This window comes from Macaca nemestrina, chromosome 4 (genome assembly GCF_043159975.1).
Source record: "Macaca nemestrina isolate mMacNem1 chromosome 4, mMacNem.hap1, whole genome shotgun sequence".
In the NCBI taxonomy this organism is placed as follows: domain Eukaryota; kingdom Metazoa; phylum Chordata; class Mammalia; order Primates; family Cercopithecidae; genus Macaca; species Macaca nemestrina.
Genome location: NC_092128.1, coordinates 128,789,332 through 128,800,898, shown reverse-complemented (window position 1 = coordinate 128,800,898; position 11,567 = coordinate 128,789,332). Strand labels below are relative to the sequence as shown.

At 45.7% G+C, this 11,567-nt stretch overlaps 1 protein-coding gene across 1 annotated transcript in view; it reads right to left on the bottom strand.

Annotated features, from left to right (window-relative positions):
- LOC139362635 (uncharacterized) overlaps positions 1-10,232 on the bottom strand; it is an 83,771-nt gene extending 73,539 nt beyond the window's left edge. The window contains exons 1-2 of the mRNA XM_071094145.1: positions 10,161-10,232; positions 8,343-8,984 (exon numbers count right to left, since the gene is read on the bottom strand). Of these exons, the coding sequence (XP_070950246.1) occupies positions 8,343-8,984; positions 10,161-10,232 (714 nt within the window). The remainder of the gene's footprint in view (positions 1-8,342; positions 8,985-10,160) is intronic.
- Positions 10,233-11,567: the final 1,335 nt, after the last annotated feature.

The window sequence follows — 11,567 nt, the reverse complement described above, 5'->3', positions numbered from 1 at the left end:
GTGTGTGTATATGTGTGTGTGTGTGTATAAGAACACCTTGCAAACAAATATGTTCATTTTTCTTTTGTAAAACGACATTATTTCCACATAGGAAGTTAAATATTTGCATATTTGAGGTTGAATTTTTACCCACAGTCTTCTCCTAGTGCTTCAATATGATCACTCCTGTCCTTTGCATTTGCACTTAAATAACTAAACTTTTTAGAAAATAACAATATACAAAATTATAAAATGTTTCATTACTGTTAAAATATCTTATGAAATCATAGCTCCACAAAATCAATATCTGTAATATAGTAGAAATATATGAATATAAATTTTAGGCAGACTGCTTTCGTTTTAGATTGCTCAAAGCACATTTTTTAAAAAATCCATGGACAGGCCGGGCGCGGTGGCTCATAGTCTATAATCCCAGCACTTTGGGAGGCCGAGGCGGGTGGATCACCTGAGGTCAGGAGTTCGAGATCAGCCTGGCCAATATGGTGAAAACCCTGTTTCTACTAAAAAATACAAAAATTAGCTGGGCATGGTGGTGGGCACCTGTAGTCCCAGCTACTCGGAAGACTGAGGAAGGAGAATCGCTTGAACCCAGGAGGCCGAGGTGGCAGTGAGCTGAGATCGAGCCACTGCACTTCAGCCTGGGTGACAGAGTGAGACTCCATCTCAGGAAAAAAAAAAAAGAGAGAGAGAGAAAGAAATGGAAATTTTCTGTGTCAGTAATTCCTCAGGTTTTCAAATTTAAGGGGAAAGGCATTCATTGCAAGGAGAACTGACCAACTTGAAAAAGAAGACAAGCAGGGCACGGTGGCTTATGCCTTTAATCCCAGCACTTTAGAAGGCTGAGGCCAGCAGATTACTTGAGCCCAGGAGTTCCGGACCCATCCAGATAATATGGCAAGACCCCCGTCTCTACAAAAAACTAAAAATGATGGCCGGGCGCGGTGGCTCAAGCCTGTAATCCCAGCACTTTGGGAGGCCGAGACGGGTGGATCACGAGGTCAGGAGATCGAGACCATCCTGGCTAACACGGTGAAACACCATCTCTACTAAAAACTACAAAAAACTAGCCGGGCCAGGTGGCGGGCGCCTATAGTCCCAGCTACTCGGGAGGCTGAGGCAGGAGAATGGCGTGAACCCGGGAGGCGGAGCTTGCAGTGAGCTGAGATCCGGCCACTGCACTCCAGCCTGGGCGACAGAGCGAGACTCCGTCTCAAAAAAAAAAAAAAAAAAAAAACTAAAAATGAGCCAGGCGTGTGGCCACACACCTGTGGTCCCAGAAACTTCAGGCTGAGGTGGGAGGATCCCTTGAGCCTGAAAGGTCGAGGCTGCTGTGAGCCTTGTTCATGCCACTGCACTCCAGCCTGGGCAACAAGAGCGAAACTTCGTCTCAACAACAATGGTGTGTATTCCTGACTATTGAATGTACTACTAATTAAGAACCTGAAGCAGCTCTTAATTTAACTAGAAATCTAATTTATTTCAAGTACTTAATGACATCTGAGATTAAATACAAAGTCTCTTTTCAGTTTGAACAATACACAGCAAAAGTGGAGACTCCTTGGATAAAGGGAACCCAAATTAGAACCTTTTCTGTCTTCAACTAAAGTTGTCTTCAACTAAGTAAAGTTGAAGACAGCATGTTTTGTTAGGGCTGAGTACAGAAAAGAATCTGACAATATGACAATTTCTGTTATATCTATATTGGCCTTCTATTTTTTAAAAAGAAGACATACTTTTAACCCTTTCTTTTTTTTGAGAGAGAGAGGGTCTTGCTCTGTGGCCCTCTCTGCAGTGTGGTAGCGTGATCACAACTCACTGCAGCCTCAACCTCCCAGGCTGAAGCGATCCTCCCACCTCAGCCTCCTGAGTAGCTAGAACTACAAGTACATGCTACCATGCCTGGCTATTTTTTGTAGAGACAGGGCCTCACTATGTTGTTCAAACTCATCTAGAACTTCCAGGCTCAGGCAGTAGGGTGCAAAGGGGACTCTGGAAGCCAGGTGTCAAGTCCCAATTTGTCCAAGATATCCTGCCCAAGATAACAACAACCTGTGTTGGGCAAGTCACTTAACCTGTGAATCTCAGACAAAGCAAGGAGCAGTAAATACTTCTACGTTCTTTTTTCTGGAGATGGAGTTTTCTCTTGTTGCCCAGGCTAGAGTCCAATGGCGCGATCTCAGCTAACTGCAGCCTCTTCCTCCCAGGTTCAAGTGATTTTCCTGCCTGGGATTACAGGTGCCTGCCACCATACCCGGCTTTTTTATTTTAAGGCTCTTGTTGCCCAGGCTAGAGTGTAGTGATGTGATCTCAGCTCGCTGCAACCTCTGTCTCCTAGGTTCAAGTGATTCTCCTGCCTCAGCCTCCTGAGTAGCTGGGATTACAGGCACCCACCACCATACCCAGCTAATTTTTTTGCAATTTTAGTAGAGAGAGGGTTTCACTGTGTTGGCCAGGCTGGTCTCAAACTCCTAAACTCAAGTGACCCACCCACATCAGCTGGGATTACAGGTGTGAACCAACATGTCCGGCTCAAGGTTCTATTCTAATTCTAAAAGTCTCATTATCTCAATGGGGTAGTAAATAGATTGCACTTTAAGATACAGGAGAGGTAATAATCCAACATTTTGATATGGGGGAGGTAGTAAAATTCAACATTTTGTAAAACATGGCAAGTTTTTTGTGGACTTGATTTTCAAATGCAGTACACCCTTGAACAACACGGGTTTAAGCTGTGTGGGCCCACTTACATGTGGATCTTTTTCAACCAAATGCAGAATGAAACCTGCATATATGGAGGCCCAACTATTCATATACCCAGGTTCTGCAGGGCCCACAGTGGGGGCTTGACTATGCCAGGATTTTGGTAAAAACAGGGGTCCTGGAACCAATCCCCTATAGTATATGTCCTATACATATACCATAGGACAACCAAACTATTTTTATAGTTTTAAGAAACATAGATTTGCCAAGTCTATGAGCCTTTCCAGATCATTTGTACTATGCTTACATAGAAACCCTTCGTAGAGGGAGTCTAATATACAGGAAATACTTACATAGAATATTTTGCATATTAAAACCAGGCACAGTGGATGCCGCTTGTAATCTCAGCACTTTGGGAGGCTGAGGCAGGTGGATCACCTGAGGTCGGGAGTTCAAGACCAGCCTGGCCAACATGGCGAGACCCTGTCTCCACTGAAAATACAAAACTTACCCAAGCATAGTGGCAGGTGCCTGAAATCCCAGCTACTCAGGAGGCTGAGATGGGAGAATCACTTGAATGCACGAGGCAGACGTTGAGGTGAACTGAGATCGCACCACTGCACTCCAGCCTGGGTGACAGAGCAAGATTCCATCTAAAAAAAAAAAAAAATTCCGCATATTACTTTCTCTTCAAAAACAACTTCAAAATTGTTTTAAATGAACACGTCTTTATGTCAGCAATATGCTACATTAAAACAATTAATATCCAAATATATAAACAAGTATATACAAGAAACTTATTATACTTAAAGGCACTTATTATCAAACACTGAAAAAAAAAGGAACATCTCCAATCAATGGTGACAGCTACAACTGAGGACAAACTTTATTTCAGGAACATACATGTATCACTTTTCATCCTAACACTCATCTAGCAAAGTAGGTTTTTTTGGTTTATTTGTTTCTTTTTTGAGACAGGGTCTCTCTCTACCAACCAGGCAGGAGTGCAGTGGCACCATCACCGCTCACTATGGACCTCGGCCTCCCACGCTCAAGTGATCCTCACACCTCAGCTTCCCAAGAAGCTGGAAATACAGGCATGCGCCACCATGTCTGGTTAACTTTTGTATTTTTTGCACAGGCAGGGTTTTGCCCTGTTGCCCAGGCTGGTCTGAAACCTAAGCTCAAGAGCTCTGCCAGGTGTCAGCCTCCCAAAGTGCTGGGATTATGGGTGTGAACCACTGCACCAGACCCTAAGTAGATGTTAAAATCCCTAATTAAGATAAGAAACTGAGGCATCATGAAGATAAGGCTACAAGTTTAAGAACTGGGAGGGCTGGAAGCCCACACAGATTCCTTAGATTTGAGCTCAGTGTACCAAACCAAGGGGGCAGGGAGTGCTAACTTAATGTTAGCTGGCAGGCTGGTGCAGGTTTGCAGCAGAGTTTTCAATGATTTATGGGAAATAGTAAGAACATGAAAGTAAATTTTTTTTTTTTTTTTTTGAGACCGAGTCTCGCTGTGTCACGCAGGGTGGCGTGCAATGGTGCGATCTCAGCTTACCGCAACTTCAGCCTCCAGGGTTTCAGTGATTCTCCTGCCTCAGCCTCTGGAGTAGCTGGGATTACAGGTGTATGCCACCACGCTCAGATAATTCTGTATTTTTACTAGAGATGGGCTTTCAGCATGTTGGCCAGGCTGGTCTGAAAGTAAACTTTTCCATAGAGCTAAATGATTCCCCATTTAAAGATCTTTTATTCTGAGAGATTCTGTTCTTTCAAATTGTTTGAATGGAAATATCCTCTTGTTAAATGAAATGATGGTGATAGGAGATAGTGGTGTGTTACTCTTTTTATTGGCTGTACCTGGTAGAATTAAAAAATCAGCATTTCTATTGTAGCCTCCTAATTTGGGGAAAATATTTCTTTAGAAATCTAAAAGTCTGGAACTTCCCATCATTATGCCTCCCCAGAATAATAGAGGACTTTACTTAAAACACAGATGCCCCTCAAGATTCTCTCATTAATCTCTACCTTATTCTGTTTGGGTTAAGACATTTAGGGATTGTCGGCCGGGCGCGGTGGATCAAGCCTGTAATCCCAGCACTTTGGGAGGCCGAGACAGGCGGATCACGAGGTCAGGAGATCGAGACCATCCTGGCTAACACGGTGAAACCCCGTCTCTACTAAAAAATACAGAAAACTAGCCGGGCGCGGTGGCGGGCGCCTGTAGTCCCAACTACTCGGGAGGCTGAGGCAGGAGAATGGCATGAACCCGGGAGGCGGAGCTTGCAGTGAGCTGAGATCTGGTCACTGCACTCCAGCCTGGGGGACAGAGCGAGACTCCGTCTCAAAAAAAAAAAAAAAAAGACATTTAGGGATTGTGAAGTGAGAATAAAGTGAGTTTAAGCAATCCAAAACCACGTGCTGACTCTGGATCCTCGAAGATTACTTTCTTCGGAATCTTTTTCATCTGTTAACTTTCCTCTGGGCTCAAACTGTCTTTTCCTAAAACAGTCACATTTGGAATAGTACTGCTACATGGCAATCACTATCATAATAAACTAACTTGAGGTCTCCAATAATCAACTTTCATCTAAAGTCTCTTTCAGGTTGACAAAATAAAAACTTTCAATATTTTGTCTACCAACTTCCAAAAGAAAATGAGTCTATACATGTACAAATATATGTGATTATATATGTATATACACACATGTGATTTTGATCAGCCTGTTTATAAACTACTTGAAAAACAAGTTGATTTGTAAATTCATTTATGAAATCATTAGTTTATAAACTACTTGATTTTTGCAATTAGTTTATAAACAGGCTCATCAAATTGAACAAATTTCTTAAAATAATTTCACTGTATAGCTGGCAAATAAGTTATTTACTCTTCTTATTAGCGTATCTTATTTTTACCCGTCCTCCTTTAGCAAGCATCTAAGTTAAACTATTTTATGTCCACAGCTATACAACGAAACATCACTTTCAGTCACAACATATTAAATTCACATTGAAAACTATGAAGATATCCAGTTACCTTTAGTCTTACATGTACTTATATATACTTTTAATATACTACTTGATGTTTTATGGTGCACAAACACAGAGCTCTTGCAGGATATATAACTATGAGAATACTTAGAGTGTATGCTGATTAAATGGTTCGAAACTCTCTTTTTTAAAGAAAAGTTCATTCTTATTTTTTTTTATTTATTTTTTATTTTTTGAGATGGAGTCACTCTTGTCGCCCAGGCTGCAGTGCAATGGCGCGATCCCGGCTCACTGCAACCTCTGCCTCCTGGGTTCAAGATATTCTCCTGCCTTAGCCTACCGAGAAGCTGGGACTACAGACATGCGCCACCACGCCCGGCTAATTTTTGTATTTTTTAGTAGAGATGGGGTTTCACTATGTTGGCCAGGCCTGTCTCAAACTCCTGACCTCAGTTGATCCGCCTGCCTCAGCCTTCCAGAGGGTAGGGATTGTGGCGTGAGCCACCGTGCCCAGCCAAGAAACGGCAATTTTAAGAACTTAAAATTCTTAAGGCTCACGCAGTGGCTCACGGTGGTAATTCCACACTTTGGGAGGCCGAGGCAGGCGGATCAACCGAGGTCAGGAGTTTGAGACACCCTGGCCAACATGGAGAAACCCCCTCTATACTAAAAATACAAAAATTAGCCTGGCATGATGGCGGGAGTCTGTAATCCCAGCTATTGGGGAGGCTGAGGTAGGAGAATCGCTTGAATCCGGAGCCGGAGGTTGCAGCGAGCCAAGATCGCGCCATTGCACTCCAGCCTGGGCAACAACAGCAAGACTCCGTCTCAAAAAATAAAACAACTTAAGCATACAGTAAAGTACTCTTTCCATGCCCCAATGTTAAAAGGTCCATTCATTATAGACTACTTGTTTCAAAAAAAAAATCAAAAATTGGTAAAAATTCTGCTTAAATTCCATATTAAACTAGGATCAAAAGTTATTTTTAGCTCTTCTTGTTTCTTAAATACTTGAAATGTGCTACTACATTTCTTTCTTATGTATTTATTCATTCAACTAACTTTGGGTGTAAGGTACTTACAAGTTTAAAAGTCCTGACAGTGGAAATAACATAAAAATATTTGCATAAAATACACTCAATGGTTCTCAAAGAGTATCTGAGAGTCTAATCAGCCTATTAACCTTGGTCTAAATAACCAACAACAAATGTGAGCTTTTTGTCACATCCGTGTATTTTCCCCTGTAACCTGATACCTACATTTTAAATGCATTTTTAAAATGTTTCATTTGGCCCTATGATAATTATTTCCCCTGTAAAAAGCGACACGATTTTTGTTTAAGAGCAAACGAGAGAGTATCTGGTCTATGAAAAAAGCTAAGTGGAAAGATCAGCTCCCTAAAGTTTGTAACCAATAACAAGACACCAAGGCTACCTTGTTATGTAATCAACAATATGTGAGTCGAAATAAACTAGTGAGCTATACATTTCTGATACATACCAATTTACCAATCAACAGGAGGGGAAGAAATCGCTCAAATGTGACTACTGTTAACAAACATCTAAATATCAGACATAGTCTCTATTAAAATCCTAACCTACCAATTTTGAAATCATTCCTTCGACTTTTGTTATGTTTTTAATCACCCCATAAAACAAAAAAAAGCAGCCGCTTTTAAAATGTAAATTCCCCCCTTTTTCAAAGTAAGTTGCCTAGGGAAATTTAATGCATTAAAATAAAACCTAACAGACAAACCAATTACAACCTTAAAAAAAAAAAAAACTAAAATGATCAGTAACCAAACCAATAGCTCCAGTATAGCAAAGCGTGTGTTTTTAATCCGTTATGGGTATCCTATTATATTAATAAGCAACAATGTTTAAAAGTCATCCCAATGCCTAAAACACCGCCATAAACATAACATACTTGTCTTTTACTCCAATGAAGCTTAAACTAGACTCGAACTCAGACCATTTCCCCCTTCCTGGCACACTGAAATATACGATGGGGAATCCAAGAAATCAGATATGTTAAGTGCCGGAAACTTCTTCCAGAATAGGGTGAAATTCGTGTTTATCCGCAAATGTCACCGTCCCAGTAAGTCTGCAAATTCTCACCAGCGCTGGAGTACAAAGAGGCCTGACTACGGAAACACCTGACCCAGCATCACGAAGACAGTGGGAAATGCAACCCTCCTTGGGTCGGAGCCCGCCCCAGAGCATCGGCTGCAGCGATGGTGGGGACAAGAGGCGGCCGCTGGTCTCGCGGGTGCGGCGGACAGGGTCCCACACCCCCGGCCGCCTCCCGAGAACCAGGAAACCTGTCAAGCCGGCCGAGACCCACCCTCCGCAGCCCCCTCGCGCTCCTGCCCAGCCCGGGCCCAGCCCGCCCGACCGCTCCCCTTCTGCCCCGGCCTCCCGGCTGCACTCTGCCACCTCATTCCTCCCCGGCTGCCTCGCGGCACCGCCACCTCCTCCCCGCGACCTGGGCTCGGGTGGCCCCCCGCCCGGCCCGACCACGTCAGTCCCCCGCGCGGCCCGGTCCCCGCGGCCTCCAGTCCCGAGCTCCAGCCGCGCGCTCCCCGGCCTCGGCCTCCGCGCTCGCCCCGCTCGGCCGCTCCCGGCCCCACTCCCCAACGCCGGCTACCTGGAGGCAAGCGCAGCGGAGCACTTCATCCACGGTCCCAGGTCGCAGAGGGCCCGTGGTCCCGCTTCTTCTCCAGCTCCACATGGTAGGCGCAGATGGAGAGCAGGATCCCGGCGGCGAGGCACACTGCATGTCGGTTACTCTCTCCCACCGCCGCACCGACACTCTCAGCAGGACGGGCGCCGCCACCTTCCTCCCTCCGCCGCTGCCGCCGACGCCGCCTTCCTCCGCCTCCCTCTGCCTCCATCTCAGCCCGTCTGGGTCCCACACAGCCGCCACCGCAACAGCCACCGCAACAGCCACTGCAACAGCCACCGCAACAGCCACCGCCGCCGCCGCCGCGCCCCATTGGCTCGGTCGCCCGCTCCAGCCCCGCCCCGACAGGCGTGCGGCCAACCGCCCTGAACCGAGTGAGGCCTGCGGGGCGGGGAAGGCGAGCGCCGTCGCGGAGGGAGGGGGCGGAGCACGCAACCGCCGGGAGGCCGGATGGCGGGCAAAGACTGAGGCGGGCGCGGGAAAGGTGCGCTCCAGGAGTGGGGCCCGGGAAGGGGTGGGGCCCGGGCGAGAGAGGGGCGGGGCGGAGAAGGGCGGGGTCTGGAGGGGCAGGGCCCAGGAGGGGCGGGGCCGGGCGGGACCGGGCGGCTAGCGCGGGAGGGACTTAGGGGACCGGTGCAAGGAACACATTGCAAGGATGCTACTGTGGGTGACTGGGGGAGGCCTCGGCCCCTCCCTCTGGATTGCCATCCTTTTTCCCTTTTTCGTCGTTATCAGTTGATATTTCTGACCCAATCCAAATCAACCCTGGCAATGCTCGGAAATTTAGAGCCACACTCCTATGACCTCATCTTCCCACTACCAACTCTGGGCACTCTGTGTTCAACCTGTGCAAAACTTTTTTTTTTTTCAATGTGCAAAAGTATGTTTTGAATTAAAAAACTGTTTTTACAAAATGATTTATGGGCTGGCGGGGTGGCTCACAGCCTGTAATCCCAACGCTTTGGGAGGCCGAGGCAGGTGGATCACTTGAGGTCAGGAGTTCGAGACCAGCCTGGTCTACATAGTGAAACCCCCATCTCTAATAAAAAAAAAAAAAAAAAAAGCCGAGTGTAGTGGTGGGTGCCTGTAATCCCAGCTACTCGGGAGGCTGAGGCATGAGAATTGCTGCAACCCAGGAGGCAGAGATCGTGCCACTACACTCCAGTCTGGGTGACAGAGTGAAAGACTCAACAACAACAACAACAACTTACGAATGCCTTGCTTCTCTATAAGCTGAATTTGAGGTGGTTTGCCATAATTCAAATAATATAGAAAAATATAAAGATGAGCTAATACAATCAGGACAAAGAAAACCAAAAGTCAGAATAAAATGAAAGGCCAGGAATCAGAACACAGATAAGCAGGCTATAGGGGCTTACAAAATTATTAAAATTGCGTCGTAAATTTGGCTCTGAGCTTCCTGGTGGCCAAAACTAAAAGGGAAACAAATGTATATGCTTTCTCACTGTCTTCAAGAAGAAACACAGTGTTCTTGGAGATTTTCAGTGTTTCCCTGGTTGCAGCTTTCAATTTTTCAGGGGCTTTATATAGTGATTTTGAGTAATAAGCAATATCCTTGTAATCGTTATCTCTTGTTGGGTAAAAATTGCTCCCAATTCAGCAGCTTAATAAACAATAAACTTTTTTTTTTCTCACAGTTTCCATGGGCTAGGAATCTGGGTGAGGTTAGCTGTGTCCTCTGGCTCAGGCTCTCACCAGGATACAATCGAGCTGTCAGCCAGGGCTGCAGCTCTCTCAAGGCTTCAGAATCCTCTTTCAAACCCCCTTCCGCGGCTGCTGGCAGGCCTCAGGTTCTCTCTGGCTGTGGGCTGGAGACATCCAGTGTTTCACCATGTTGGCCAGGCTGGACTTGAACTCCTTACCTCAGGTGATTCACCCGCCTTGGCCTCCCAAAGTCCTGGAATTACAGGCATGAGCCACCGTGCCTGGTTTTTTTCATTTGATTATTTTGTTTTTTGTTTTTTGCTATAAGGTCTAGTTCTGTCCCTCAGGCTGGAGTGCAGTGGAGCAACCATGGCTCACTGCAGCCTCTATCTCCTGGGCTCAAGTGATTCTCCCCTCTCAGCCTCCTGAGAACTGGCACTACAGGCTCATGCCACCACATCTGATGAAGTTTTTCTCTTGCTATCCAGGCTGGAGTGCAATGGCCTGATCTCAGCTCACTACAAATTCTGCCTCCCAGGTTCAAGCAATTCTCCTGTCTCAGCCTCCCAAGTAGCTGGAAATACAGGCATTTGCCATCACACTGGCTAATTTTTGTATTTTAAGTAGGTATGGGGTTTCACTATGTTGGCCTGACTGGTCTTGAACTCCTGACCTCAGGTGATCCACCAGCCTCAACCTCCCAAAGTGCTGGGATTACAGGCATGAGCCACTGCACCTGGCACACCTGGTTCAGTTTTTAAATGTTATTTTTGCAGAGACAGGGTTCTCTGTACGTTGCCCAGGCTGGTCTCGAAATGTTACCCTCACATGATCCTACCCCTTCAGCCTCCCAAAGTGCTAGAATTCGAGGCATGAGTCACCGTGCCCAAACTCATTCTCTTTCAATTAGCTCAGTTTCAATTTCTTATTATAGAAATACCATCAAATAGAAAATGTCAATGTTAAGCAGGATTTCCATGTAAAGATGGCAAATCACAAAATCTTCCTTCCTTGATACTTATTCATTCTTTTTTTGTTCTTTTTATTTATTTATTTTTTGAGATGGAGTCTCACTCTGTCACTCAGGCTGGAGTGTAGTTGCACAATCTTAGCTCACTGCAATATCCACCTCCCAGATTCAAGTGGTTCTCCTGCCTCCGCCTCCCCAGTAGTTGGGATTACAGGTGTGCACCACCATGCCCAGCTAATTTTTGTATTTTTAGCAGAGACGAGGTTTCACCATGTTGGCCAGGCTGGTCTCGAACTCCTAACCCGAGGTGATCCACCTGCCTCGGCCTCTCAAAATGCTGGGGTTACAGGCATGAACCACTACAGCCGGCCCCTTGATACTTATTCATTCCAATGACATTTATTGTGTGCCTACTATGTGCCAAGTACTGTATTAGGTTCTGAGAGTGAATAAGATGGGACTCCTGCCGCAGGGAGCCTCTGTTCTGATTTGGTGTGAGTTTGGGAGGAGGACATACAGACAAGCAATTCAATAAATAGCAAGCTGAATTTTGA